Below are 14,277 nucleotides of genomic sequence, written 5' to 3' on the forward strand. Positions count from 1 at the left end.
CAAAGGGAGTAGGGGAGTTTTGCTCGCCTGATCTCAGCCCTCTTCAGGTAGCCTCTAGGGGCTCAGCCAGACGCTTCCTGAGAAGGAGCGTTTCCAGGATCAAGTCCCTAATTAGATACACAAAGAGAAAACCATGAACAATTTGTGCACTTGGTGGTGTTTACTTCTTTCTTTTAACAAACTGCCTTTTGGGAAAAGACTTGTCATACAGTCAAGTCAATAATTTCCAATGGATTAAAATATGGGGGCATGGGGAGACAATAGTTGACTAGTAGCTCAAAAGCTGCCTGCTACTTTAACCCATTGTCTGCTCTCATATGAGACCCACACACTCTATGCTATGACAAAAAAGAACAGAAGCAATAAGGAAACAAGAATGCAGCTTCCCACTAACATATTATGAGCCACTAGGCAGAAAATATACTTTATGCTTGTTTCTCTGAATAGATAAATCTAGATAAAAGTTTAAATAGAGTAATTTTGTTTTCTGAGTTCCTTTATGTCAGTGTATTTTCCCCAAAGGTCTTTTTCTCTCTGGGACCTTAAATTCCTAAATGTTCACTGTGCAAGTAGATGCTAAATCCATTGAAGTAGATTCCCATTTCCAGGGCCTCCAAAGGCATTGTTTGGACAAGATAGGAGTGTCTCTGGTGACCAAATCAGCCAGATTAACCAATTCCAGGACATGACCACTTTCAAGGAAGTCAGGTTGACTGACTGTACCCACCAGTCTTGACCTACCTGGATCATGATGTCCTGGTGGTGGCAGGAACTTAGGCAAACAGATGGGCCTGCTCATGCCTTAGCTGGTGGAAAATTCCCCCAAGGGTGGTCCTGCCCCAGCTTTTGCCTAAGGGAACCAGTCACCTCTGCTACTTCCATCCCAGCCCTGATGTCTCCTGGGGTCTGGGAGCATTTTCAGTAGAAACACCCCTGGTGGGCTCTGACCGGGTATCCCAGTAAAGGGAAGTACAATCTGAGTTTGGACCAGTGCCGGCCACACACACTTTATTCCATATCCGGGCCCAGATACCCAAGGCTTTGAGAGGCAGGCCCCCATTGTGACCACCCTTCGCCCCGGGCTGAGGCTTGGCGCTGACCCGGCCGTAACTGCCAAGAGCCTGACAATGGGCACATCTGTCCTTTCTCTGAGGGATGAAAGCACCTAAGCGGACACGGCTCTGCCTTTTGTTACAGATTTTTTTTTTTCCCTTTCCTTTGTAAATGAAAGAAAGCCGCGGCATGTGGCGGCCGGGTGTACATCCCACACTGGGGGCCTCCCCACGCGTCCCCACCAGGCCCAAGGACCAAGTTCGTTTCCAGATCGGAGCGTGATTGTGAGGAGCGGACAATTACGCCCCGAAGCTGAATTGATTTTCAAATCTGGAGGCTTCTCACGCGGACGGGAAGAGGGCGTCCCTACGGGCCAAGCAGAGACCGGAGCGCCGGGTGCACCCTGCGGGTATCAGTCCTCCCCGCAAGCAGTGGCTTCTGGGTGCCTTCCCGGGAGGGCCAAGAAGAAGTCACAGGAACGGCCTAAGCCTCGGCGGCCCACCAGCACCCAGAGGTTAACATGGGAACCCAGCAGGGCACTCCCCGCCCCCAACACACACACACACACACACACACACACACACACACACACACACACACACACGTGTCTTCGGAAGCAGACGCGCCGACTTAATTGTCCGCTGAGCCAGAGAAGGAACCAGCCGGCAGGAGACAGCCAGGTATGGCCCGGGCTGGGACTCTGGGCACCGAGCGCTCCTCTCCCACATCGTGGAAGAGGAGAGAGGGGTGGGCAGAGGATTATCAAGGAGGTCCGAGATTTCGGGGTCAACCGCCACAGAGCTGACCGAGGCCTTTAAGATATTTGTTCCCTGCGGATGGGGAAAACGTGGACTCCCAGAAGCCCTCCGGAAAGTACACCTTAGTGGGCCAGGGTGGAAGGAGTGGTGACGGCCTCAGCGTCCCGGGCAAACTGCGCCGGGAGGCAGCAGCTGGAGAGAGCGCCCGCGGCTCTTCAGCGCACCCCCCGGTAGGAAAGCCCAGCAAGTGCAGCCGGGGGCGGGGAGGGGAGCCCACCGGAGCCTGGGAGCCGAGAGGGGCGCGAGTCTCCCAGGGTTGTGGTGGCGGCCCAGGTCGCCCTGTATACTGGGCCTTCCCACGTGCGCGCCGCAAATCCGGCCACTCGGCGCCACCGGTGAGGCGCAGGACCCCCTCCGACATTTGTAAGGGGACGTCACGGGCCGCGCGCGCCGGGGCCCAGGGGGCGGGGCCGAGCCGCGCGCCTGCGCGCTGCGCCCAGCGGGCGTGAGGGCGGGCCGCGGCGGTGGCGGCGGCGGCGGCGGCGGCACCGCGGCCACAGAGTCTGCAACAGTAACCCAGCCATGGCTCGAGCTGGCCAGCGGCGCGGGCAGGCAGCAGCCGCGGAAGGCGCGCGGGCTGCGTCAGGGGAGCCGGGGACCTCACAATTCTAAGAAAGAGAGGGGCGAGAGGGGGCCAGGGGCGAGGGGGCTGGGGACACAGCGCTCACCCAACGGTGAAGATCCTTTTTGAAAATTAATATTAAAAAAAAGAGAGAGAGAGAGAGAACGCAGAGGAAAAGGTGGGGGCAAGAGGGAAGGCGATACATACAGAGAGGTAGACAGAGCCCCACAGCGAGAGGAAAAGGAAGGAAGCAAGGAAGGCAACAGTCGCCGGCAGCCGATGTGAAGACCGGACTCCGTGCGCCCTTCGCCGCCGCTGTCCGGCCTCATCGATGTTGTGTCCGCCGCCCGCTCGCCCGGATCACGATGAATGCGCAGCTGACCATGGAGGCGATCGGCGAGCTGCACGGGGTGAGCCATGAGCCAGTGCCCGCCCCTGCCGACCTGCTGGGTGGCAGTCCCCACGCGCGAAGCTCCGTGGCGCACCGCGGTAGCCACCTGCCCCCCGCGCACCCGCGCTCCATGGGCATGGCGTCCCTGCTGGACGGCGGCGGCGGCGGCGGCGGCAGCGATTACCACCACCACCACCGGGCCCCTGAGCACAGCCTGGCCGGCCCCCTGCACCCCACGATGACCATGGCCTGCGAGACTCCCCCAGGTATGAGCATGCCCACCACCTACACCACCCTAACCCCTCTGCAGCCGCTGCCGCCCATCTCCACCGTCTCGGACAAGTTTCCCCACCATCACCACCACCACCACCACCATCACCACCACCACCCGCACCACCACCAGCGCCTGGCGGGCAACGTGAGCGGTAGCTTCACGCTCATGCGGGACGAGCGAGGGCTGGCCTCCATGAATAACCTCTATACCCCCTACCACAAGGACGTGGCCGGCATGGGCCAGAGCCTCTCGCCCCTCTCTGGTTCCGGTCTGGGCAGCATCCACAACTCCCAGCAAGGGCTCCCCCACTATGCTCACCCTGGCGCCGCCATGCCCACCGACAAGATGCTCACCCCCAACGGCTTCGAAGCCCACCACCCGGCCATGCTCGGCCGTCACGGGGAGCAGCACCTCACGCCCACCTCGGCCGGCATGGTCCCCATCAACGGCCTCCCTCCGCACCACCCCCACGCCCACCTGAACGCCCAGGGCCACGGGCAGCTCCTGGGCACAGCTCGGGAGCCCAACCCTTCCGTGACCGGTGCGCAGGTCAGCAATGGAAGTAATTCAGGACAAATGGAAGAGATCAATACCAAAGAGGTGGCACAGCGTATCACCACCGAGCTCAAGCGCTACAGCATCCCACAGGCCATCTTCGCTCAGAGGGTGCTCTGCCGCTCCCAGGGGACCCTCTCGGACCTGCTGCGCAACCCCAAACCTTGGAGCAAACTCAAGTCTGGCCGGGAGACATTCCGGAGGATGTGGAAGTGGCTGCAGGAGCCGGAGTTCCAACGCATGTCTGCGCTCCGCTTAGCAGGTGAGCGGGTCGAGGAGTTGGGCGAGCGGGGGGATCGAAGGAATGGGGACGCCTAGGGACCGAAGGAGGGTGGGAAGAAGAGAGGACTGGGCCTCTTCACCCCTCCTCCTCTTCCCGAGGTGGGGTCCTTGGGCCTGGAAGAGCCAGTACGGGGCTCCGGGCAGCAGACCGCCTCCTCCAGGACTCAGTGCGTTGGGCTGTGGAAGGCTCTGAGAGCTGAGCGGCGCGGTCTCTGCGACTGCGGGGCGCATTTGTGCTGGGAGACAGCGCGGGAAACCCGCACTGCCCGCGGCGGAGAAAAATCCCCACACCTGGGGAGACCCCGTCTGTGCGTCGCTTGTCGGTTGAACACTGGGGCTGGGGCTGCCTGCCAATGTTGATCTGAACTCGCTGCGGTAACCCCCCTTCCCGCACTAACTCTGTCGGGGCGGGAGGGGGCCGCAGTCAGAGTTAGGGCAAAAGGTTCCAAAGCCGCGAGCCGGTGGCTGTAGGGCGCGGAGTCAAGGGTTGGCGCGCGCTTGCCGCGGGCCGTGGAAGGAAGAGGGAGACCCACGGCGCGGGGGTCCTGGTCAGCCCAGAGACAGCTTCGCTGCTTACTCGCTTAGGGACTCCTCGTTTTCATTTTATTCCTTTGCATGATTTTTTCGTCTAAATCCCAATGCAGGGAAGGGTGGGGGTGTGGAAATGGCCCCCCGAGTCTGCGAGCAAAGGTCTCCCGGACCCGAAACCCCGAAGCTTTTCGGAGTTGAGCGGGAAGGTCTCGGCGGCGCGGCACAGACGCGGTGCCTCGCTCCCCTCGCCTCTTTCGGCCAAGGTGAGGACGCGGCTCTGGCGGGCGGACAGCCGAGGGGACGGTGAACCCAGCCTGAATGGCACAGAGGGTTCCGTGCGGCTTCTGAGACCTCCGAGGGCGGAGGACACGAGGGGAAGTAGAGCCAGGGGTAGCCGTGGGCGGACTCGGTTTGATGAGACCCGGGCTGAGCTGAGTAACTCCTGGGTTCATCTCCCCCAACCCCCCCAATTTTAGCCCCGGCGCCATGGCCTGAGCCCTGGCGAAGGGAAAGGTAAAAGCCGATATGCGGGTTTGTTAATTAACTGATCGTTCTCCATTAATTCGTCCCTGGAGAACGAGAGACAGTCAATCCGCTCAAAGCCGAGGGCACTGAGCAGTTTCACGGACTAAAATCAAAGCCGGAGGCCAGAGCCCCCTCCCCCACCCCGTGCGGGCCAATGGGAAGCTAGAGGGAGGCAGGTGCTGGCGCGCCCGCGAGCCCGCGACTCCAGCCGGCGGGCGACCCAAGGCAATCTTCGGGTCTGGGCGCTTCTGGCCTCCCCTCCCCAGCGACGCGCTGGCCGAGCCTCAGCCCCGCGCTCGTTCGCTCCAAGCAAAGACCCCACGCAGGGAAGGCAGGGGTGGGGAGACAGGAAGGAAGAGGTTGAGTGGGTGCCCTCTAGGCTTCCGCGATTCCGCTCGCTAGCCTCGTGTGCTGCCGCCGTATCGCCCTCTCCCGCCCCTCCACTACCCCTGCGGGCCGACTGAGACCCGAGAGCCGCTGAAGTTGCAGAGAGGGTGGGGAAACGGCTACTCCTCCCCCGGCCTGCTCCACGAATGCGGGCGCCTAAGGTGATCAGAGCCTGTTCACACGCCTGCGCCAGACTCCAGCCGGGCTTCGAGACCTTTTACGCGGGCAGTACCCGCACAGGCCGGCGGAGGTGGGGGTGGAGGGTTGGAGGAAACGGAGGGGTGCCCCCAGGGAACCCGTCCCCCGCCCGCCACCCCGTGTAGGCGCTTGCTCGGGGACTTCAATGACCCTTTCTCCCTCATTGCCTCCTGTTGCCACCTGGAAGGACAGACTCTCAGGTTCTGTTCAGAGACGACCCCCCTAGCCCTGGAAACCGGGTCTTGGGCCCTGCCCTGCGTGAGCGCCCTCTGAGCTCCATGCCTGAGCGCCCCAGAGCTGTGTAGGGGAAGCCCGAATACTGCGACCCGCACATGGGAGGCGCGGGCAGCGCGCTGGCTGAGGCTCATGGAACCGAGGAGGCTATCGAGTGGGCGCCTGCCTGGTATCCAGCAGCCTGTGCCGCGTCATTCTCCGCGCCAGGCATATGGTCTTTTGGGGGGGGGGGCGGGGGTGGAGACTCTGGTAGGACACACGTTTGAACCCCTAATCCCAAACGGACTCGGCATCCTAAGACCCGCATGGAACGTTGACCCTTTCATTTCCCTTTCTTTAGCTTAATTAAAGGGGTGGGGAGGGCTGGGGTAAGGTCTGGTGCGGAGGGAACCGGGAGCAATACCATTTTGCTGCAAAAGCCACGATCTACTTTTAAGTCACTGAAGAATTATGAGGCGTTCTGTTAGCGTTGTTATTTATAAGAAATAAAAGGCCGTTTCCTGAACCCTCTCCATGAGTTCGACTGGGCTTTGCAGGAGACTTAAAACGGATTTCAAGGCATGTCGGTTGCAGCTGTGCAACATTGTTGCCTCCTCCCCACCACCACTTCCCAGGCACCCAGAAGCTCCTTGCAGCTGTGCTCGCTGTTGCACTCAAAGACCTGTCAACCTAGTCCCTACCCCACGCGAGGCTGGGGCCCACCGTGATCGGTTCCAACGGTGGCAGGAGAGTGGTTTCTCTGTGCCCCTCCCTGCACCCTAGGCTCCGCGCAGTTGGTGAGAGTCAAGCCCTCCACACGTGGCAACGTGTTTGGGGAGGTGCCTTCTCCTTAGGAAATTACATCTGCTGGTGGAAGACGGGAGGCAGACAGGAGGAAATTCTCACCAAATTAACTACCTTTTAAAAATCAATATATGTTCCCTCAATGCAATACTTGCTGCTGCCCCATTAAAGTGCAGCACAACCAGATTCGCGCCGCTCCTCGTCCCAGGTGGGGGTGGGAGGTCTTGGCTGCGCGGGTGGGTGGGTGCCCCGCCTCTGACGTGGGCGCCTATTAAGATGCGAGGAGATTAGTTTCCAATTAAAGATTCCAGAAGGCGTCCACCACACTAGGGGAGCTGCCAGCGCAGGAAGAGGCTGCAAAGCGCACCCGCCAGCTGGCGCAGCACCTGGGACTGGGAGGCGAGGCCTGCGGGCCCAGGGTTCCGGCAGGGGTGTGTGCTGGGCCACTCGCGGACCCTTTGGTACCTGGAGGCAAGGAAACCTCCCAATGCCACGGAGCCGGCTGGGTCTCCGGAACCCGGACTGCGCCCCCTTCCTGTCCAGAATTTGTTCCAGAGTGACTTAGAAAAGGGCCTGGGGGTAGGGGGTGGAGGGGGGGGCGGCGGTCAGGCCAGGAGGTGGCCATGAGAAAGTCTGGCCCGGGCCAACCTGGACTGTGTTTGCCGTAAGTGGCCTTGCGGCCTGGTTGATTGATAACAGGCCCCTGCGCAAGTTCATTTGTTTTTTGTTAATATTTATCCCGGTGGGTGACATTTCAACTGTCCTCGTGCTTCCTGGGGCCACGGGAGCCAAGCAGGAGTGCGGTGCTGGCTCTGGGATCCCCACTTCCCCAGTCCTCAAAGGCTCCGGCCGGCCCGAGCCGGGAGAAAAGCCGGGACTGGGTGTGGGGACGCTGGAACTGGAAGAACGCCTGAGTCCTGAGTCGTAGGGTGGGAAGAGAAGGCGCCCAGTGGATTGGTTCCCTCGCGCCCCAGGTCTCGCTCGCAGTGCAGCTGCTCCCAGCAAGCTGCTGCTCGAACAAAGGGCTGGCGGGGTGCGGCCGGTGGCGGCTGGGCTCGAATCCCGTGAGGAGTGCCTCTTCCGAAGGCCTGGGAGCGCCTCCTCCCAGAGTGGCTGGGGACTGAGCCAGTAGTCAGACGGAGATTACCCCCACCCCACCCCCAGGCCCAATGGTGGCCGGAGACCCCACACAGACCAGCTCAGCAGGAAACCAAAAGGCCTCGCTCTTGGGGACAGTTAGCGGAGGGTTCTAAGTGAGCCTTTCTTGCAGCCCATGTCTGAACCCTCGAGGATATGAGACAAGAGTTTCCTCTTGCTGTCCCCACCAGGGAGCACAAACACCCCGGTGAGGAGAGAAAGGAGTGCGTGGGGTTAGAAAGTGTGCATGTGGTTTGACTAGGGAGTGGGGGGGGGGGACCTGCTTTGGGGGCTTGAGGAGGCCTGACGGTTATTGTGTGGCCACTCAGGTGTCAGCTTATCGAGGATGGCCACCGGAGACAAGTAAACACCGCGGCCTGTTCAAAGGGTGGCCGGCTGTCCTGCCAGCGGTGCAGCCCCGAGCCCCTTGGAAGCACCGGGAGGGTGATTGGGGGGGTTGGCCTGGCCCAGGGCTGCTGTGGTCACTAGAGACCCAGCCCTGCCGTTGCTGCTTTTCAGTCGGCAATTGGGACGGACTGTGCCATCCCATCGCAGGTTGTGTTGTAGCCTCAGAGTGACTAAAAACCCAGGGCGCGACTTTATCTTCAAGCTTCCAGCCGTGGGCGCGCCGCGGGGAGCTGGACTCCCGCGCTCCCTTTGGGCTCACCTCCCCTGGGTAGCGGCCGGGCTGTGCTGCGATAGCGGCGCGCGCCCCCTGCGGGCGGCGGGCCTGGCGCCCAGCAATCCTCCGTGGTTCAACCTGCTACGGAGCTGTCCCAGGAATTTCAAAAACGGTAACTATTTTGAGAGGAAGAGGATGTGGAGGAGGAAGAAAAGAATAGCTAGTGGATCTGTCTTGGTCCCCAGCAATGCTTTACTATTACCCCAGTGATGACACAGAATTGCCACCCCATCCCCCAAAGTACACTAACCTATCCAAACAAGACTCGAGTTTGGATTTTCTAGCGGAATGATACTTTTGCTGGCATGTTTTTATCAGAGAAATTCAGGATCAGAGTAGAGAGGGTGACTCTGGCTGTCGGAAGGAGGTTGGGGCTGAGGGCTGTAGGACCTGGAGGGCGGGTTAGCGGTTCCTTTGTTTTGTTGTTTCCCCTTCCAGCTAACTGATGGAAGTTGGGAGGCTGCTCGGAGGCCTTGAGCTTGAAGGTCTTTGTTTGGTCCCTTGTTGAGTGGGTGAAAGGGCGTCCGCAGGCCCACCGGCTTGGAGCCTTGGTGCAGCGTCAGGACCCTGGACAGGGCCCTGCTGGCATGCTGCCTGGTGGATCCAGTTTCTCATCGCCCTGGAAGGTGGCTGGGATGTCTTTGAAGAGATACAGTGAGAAAAGGAAAACTAACGGCTATTATTCAGACGTTTGTGAGAGATCGTAAGAGCCCGCCAGAAATATACACCATCACAATCAAGTAATCGAAAAGATCAAACCTATTCTCGTCGATCAGGTGGTTGATCTTTACCTCCCTCTCTGGCAGCTTTCTGTGTGCGTCTGAGTGCACACCTGCTTATAAAATCGGAATTCGAGTCCCTATGGGTGTGACAGGGGTTGGATCATTAGGCTAAAACGTTCAATTCAGTCCCTTTGATCCATGCTGGGGAAAATCTATAGTCATCTCTAATCTACGAGGTCTTTAAGGAGGTTGTTACACGGGCTGTTTTGATGTCATCATTTCCACATTTGTGGTGAGTTCAGCTAATCAAACAGACACTGCTACCCAAAGTTCCTAAAAGAAACAGTTCTTACAGAGTATATCGGTAGAATTTATTGTTGATTTCCTTGAAGGAAAGAAAATCCTGAAATCTGATGAAGGTAGGTAATTAGCAGGGAGGATCTTGGTGTCTTGCTCCTCGGAATCCATAGTTAGAAGCCTTGCCCTTCAAGTAACAGTGCTCAGTGGTTTTTGTAAACTACACATATCAGAATAAACACCAACTTAATGTTTAAATTAACCAAGAAGCCTTGTTGGATTGGGTGAGAAATGACTAGTTTCATTGCAGACCCTGTTAAAACAGTAGAATTTCCACTCTTTTAGTAAAATTGAAAAATCCCTTAAGGTAGCAACAGAAAGAGGGTCTTAGTGGAATCATGGTAGTTAGAAGGTAGATTTCGTATAATTCTGGCTAAAAGCATTCAACAAGTATTCATTAAATACTATTTCATTATGTATCTATTTGAATAAGATGAATAAGCACATGTGCGAGGAGAAAAGCTGTATTATTTCCACATGGAAAGAGTTCAGTAACAAGAAAAAGACTTATTTGTAATATGAATAAATTTAGTGAACAATCATAAATTCCTGCCTTCTATCAATATATTTGTACAGGTTTTTACTTTCAACACGCACATGTTAATACCAATGAAGCTTTATTTCCTCCTGAAATGATAGGATTGGGTTAGATGAGCAATCACAAGACAATCTGATTATTTTGATATGAACAAAGATTTGTGTTTTATCACAGGGTCTTGCTATAAAGTGATCACATTATACTCCCCCCAGGAGATATTATATTATCATAAAGTTGGAACAAATTAGCTCCTAGAAATTTTCTTCTCATTTAGGTGAGACAATTTGATAAGACAACAGCTGAACAGAACCAGACCCTGAAGTAAAACCCATCAGATTTTCGTGGCAATTGATAAGGAAGGAGCTTATGTCTGCTGTGCAACTTTCTGTTTGCCAGATATATATGCTAGGCACATAGATGTTCTCATTGAATATTCACTGTCTATTCCAGTGGCCCCCAAATTGTGCTAAGTATTGGAATCACTTAGTGATCTTTAAAAAAAATGATTCCTGGCTACAACCTTAGATAGTCTGTTATAATTGCTATAGGGCATGATCTGGGCATTGGGATTTTTAAGAGTTTGAGGTGATTTCAATGTGCAGCAAAATTTGGGGACCACTAGTTTATGTGCTAGTTACCACAGTCACCCTGTTTCTCTGTACAATGAGATTCAGTAACTTATCTGAGGTAGCACAGCTGGAAATCACTGATGCATGGAACTCAGGTTTCCCAGCCATGGCCCAGAACCCTCTTATCCTCCTCCTTGTGCCTCTATTACTAGTACAAGTCTTCCAGGTCAATGGGCCCAAGTGCAGAAATGTCTGATTCTCTGTCATAAACACCCAATCTAGAAAGTCTCTGCATAATAAAGGTCTTGGAGTTAAAGGGTGTGTCTTCTCTCTGGGACTCTCAAAGAGAGTTACTTATGGAAACTTATTTCCTTTTTACTCAAGACTTATCAGAGAGACTTTCTGTTGCTCTCCTTTGAAGAAGCAGCCAGAGGGAATGTAAGGCAGTAACAGAGCTAGATGTGGAACCCAAGTCTCCCTGTCCATTTGTTCACTTAAACAATTATTGATGGGCAAGACCCATCTCATTAGATGTGTTCTGTGGGTAGGACTGGCCCATTGGGACCCATGCCTGGAGGAGGGCCCAAATGCCCAAACCTCCCATACTTTCAGGCATTGGTCTTCTGATCTGCACTTGCACAGCAATTACATTTCTTGGCTTCACATCAACGCCAGCCTTGCTATTCCAAAGCTTGCCTATTATTCGTATTTTAGGACTCTGCACTAAAAAATAATAAATTGACTAAAACTCTGTATATATGTTGGCAATCATCCAGAGGGCAACTTACAATTTGCATCAAATACTGTATGTTTCCAGTTATCCACGTGTTTCTCATCTCCTTTTGCATATGCCATAGGGCACTCAGAATCGAGTTGCTGAAATCACTGCTTTCGTTTTCACATCTGGTGATGAGCTCATAGTCCCAAAGAGGGATTATCAAAGAAACACAATAAACTATGTGCTTTTCTCTTTCTTTCCTGTTGTCTTCTAAAACAGATCAGTGGGGGGAAATCAAATAAATAAACCAGCGAAGCGCGCCACCTAGTGGCCCCCGTGCTCACTTCAGGTAAAGTGCGTGAGAGGAGTGGCTAACGCGATTCAAGTATTGATGGAGTCACAAAAATCGTTCATTAAGGCAATTTAATCTTTGCTATTAAATGTCCCTTCAATTCATTTGGGGTAATTAAGATGCAGTTAAAGTGATTACATTCTAATTACTTATGCTAGACAAAGACATATTTGTCACACTAATGCGGTTAACTAAGGACTCAGAAAGAAAGTTAACATTTACTTCAAATGATGCAACTGGAAAAATCAGTTCCTCTTTTCATCATTAATCTAGTGAGCTGGGTGATTATGTAATGGCACTACGAGCTCATTAAATAGGGGAAGTGCTGATTAAAATGACTGCTAGGAGGAAAACCTGAACCAGGAGTACCTCCGCACCGTTTGCTCAGCATTCCTCGCCAAGTTACTCGGTGCTCTTTCCCACCCCACAGCAATAAACAGCTCCTGAGATTTTTCCTGATGCTAAAAGAGGGATGGGCTCACAGAAATCTTTTATTGCCAGCCTATAGACATTGTTAAACCAAAAGATATTTTAAAATGGTAAATAAATTCTTGGGGTAGAGATGAGTTAAGGGAAGTGAGTCTGTCTGTCTGCATTGGTGGGTGTGTGGTTCCTGAGTTAAAATGCCCACTGCAGGCTTCCGAACCACATTCCTTCATGCAAACACCCTTGCTATTAAGCAGTCCTTCTCCCCCTCCCTAGTTCCACTTTACTGCTTTTGATGCCTGGAGACAGATTCCTTTGCACAGGATCATGCTCTGTTTAATTATTAGGTGCACTCAGCTGCAAACTGGTCCCTTTTCAGTGTTTTTCTACATTCACATGTAAAGCCATGTGAGATGAGACTAGAAGCCATAATGTGTACATAGTTCCCAGCTTCTTGTGATAGCTTAATTATGGGTGCTCATTAGAGTAGGATGAATTGAAACTTATTTAATTTGACGTTTGCCTTCCTTACAAAATGGCTTCTTAAGTCAGTGCCTAGCATTTCCCTGGGGTGGGGGTAGGGATGGGGGGAGATGATCTAGAAACAAAAATGGTCAGTCAGAAAATTGGGGATTCTTTTCCCCAGGAGATAGGTGTCTTTTAACACTGTTAAATTTGCATATTGAAAACCATAATTGTGGATCTTGCCTTTATCTCATTGAAATTCAGTATTACCCTGTTGACTTCATAAGCAAAGAAGCTAATGTTATCAAATGTATCAGTCAATTAAGTCAAACCACCACCTTTTAAAAATAAATGGGAAGTTATTTGAATATTTAGAGTCATTATTAATTTAATAGAACATGTTATGCCACCTTAGATTACTAAAACAAACAAACATTTTTAAACCCTGGAGTAAAAATCAAGAGCCCTGAAGACAGGTTCTTGCACTAATTAGCTCTGAGAACTTGTCAAGTCCTTGAACCTTTCTGGGCCTCAGTCCCCTTAAATATAGAATGAAGGATTTGGCCTTAGGGTGCTTCCAGGTCTCACATTCTATGATCGATTGCCTTCTATGGTGACTGCACATCCACAGCAAAGTCTGTTTTCTCAGTTCAGTGCTCTGTCCCAAAGTCAGGATTCAACAGGATGTAAGGCCCAGGGCCCATCTCTTGGGCAGAGTCTCAGGACTAGGCTCTCCTGTCAGATGGCCAGGAGGAAACAGTCCATCCCGTCAGGAGAGCTGCCTTCTAGCACAAAAATGCTGCAGTTTGAGATTGCAGTTCCTGTATCCTAATAGTACAAGCTGTTGGCAAGGATATGGATCACCAGGAAGTCATACACTGCTGGTGGGAATGTAAGTTGGCACTGTTACTTCAAAAGATAGTTGTGACATTATCTTATAAACCTGAATCTACCCCTATCCAGAAATTCCAACTCTTTGGTATAGACTCAAAATAAATTTACAGATGTTCCTGGAAATGCGTGCAACACTGTTAGCAACATTGTTCATAAGAAGAAAAAAGGAAAAAAAAAAAGCCCAAATGTTCACTGACAAGAAATGCATAAATAAATTGTGATGGCCCTGGCTGGGTGGCTCAGTTGGTTAGAGCATCATCCCATGCACCATTGTTAGTTCAATTCCTGATCAGGGCACATACCCAGGTTCAAACCTCCATCCAGGGGAGTACAGGAAGGCAACCGATTGATGTTTCTCTTGCACAGCAATGTTTCTCTCCTCCTCTCTCTCTAAAATCAATAAACATAACCTCGGGTGAGGAAAATAAATAAACAAACAGACAAAAATGTCACAAGATATTTAAATAAATAAATAGATAGATAAAATCCTATCTAATAAAGAGGGAATATGCTAATTGACTGCCATGCCCTCACAAGATGGCAGCACCCACAGCCACAAGATGGCAGCATCCAGTCCCCTCAGCCCCGCCTCATCCAGCCTCAGTCCCCAGTCCCCTCAGCCTCGCCTCATCCAGCCTGAGTCCCCCAGTCCCCTCAACCCAGCAGGGGAGGGCAGTTGGGGACAATCATGCCAGCAGGGGAGCAGTTAGGCGTCAATCAGGCCAGCAGGGGAGTGGTTAGGGGGCTATCAGGCTAGCAGGCAAAGTGGTTAGGGGCTATCAGGCAGGCAGGTAGGTGAGCGGTTAGGAGCCAGCAGTCCCGGA

General features: G+C 53.5%; 1 protein-coding gene across 1 annotated transcript in view; it reads left to right on the forward strand.

Annotated features, from left to right (window-relative positions):
* The first annotated feature begins 2,798 nt into the window (after positions 1–2,798).
* ONECUT1 (one cut homeobox 1) overlaps positions 2,799–14,277 on the forward strand; it is a 34,346-nt gene continuing 22,867 nt past the window's right edge. Inside the window, exon 1 of the mRNA XM_008143161.3 lies at positions 2,799–3,915. Coding sequence (XP_008141383.1) covers positions 2,799–3,915 — 1,117 coding nt within the window. The remainder of the gene's footprint in view (positions 3,916–14,277) is intronic.

The sequence above is a fragment of the Eptesicus fuscus genome, chromosome 5 (genome assembly GCF_027574615.1).
Source record: "Eptesicus fuscus isolate TK198812 chromosome 5, DD_ASM_mEF_20220401, whole genome shotgun sequence".
NCBI classification, from domain to species: Eukaryota; Metazoa; Chordata; class Mammalia; order Chiroptera; family Vespertilionidae; genus Eptesicus; species Eptesicus fuscus.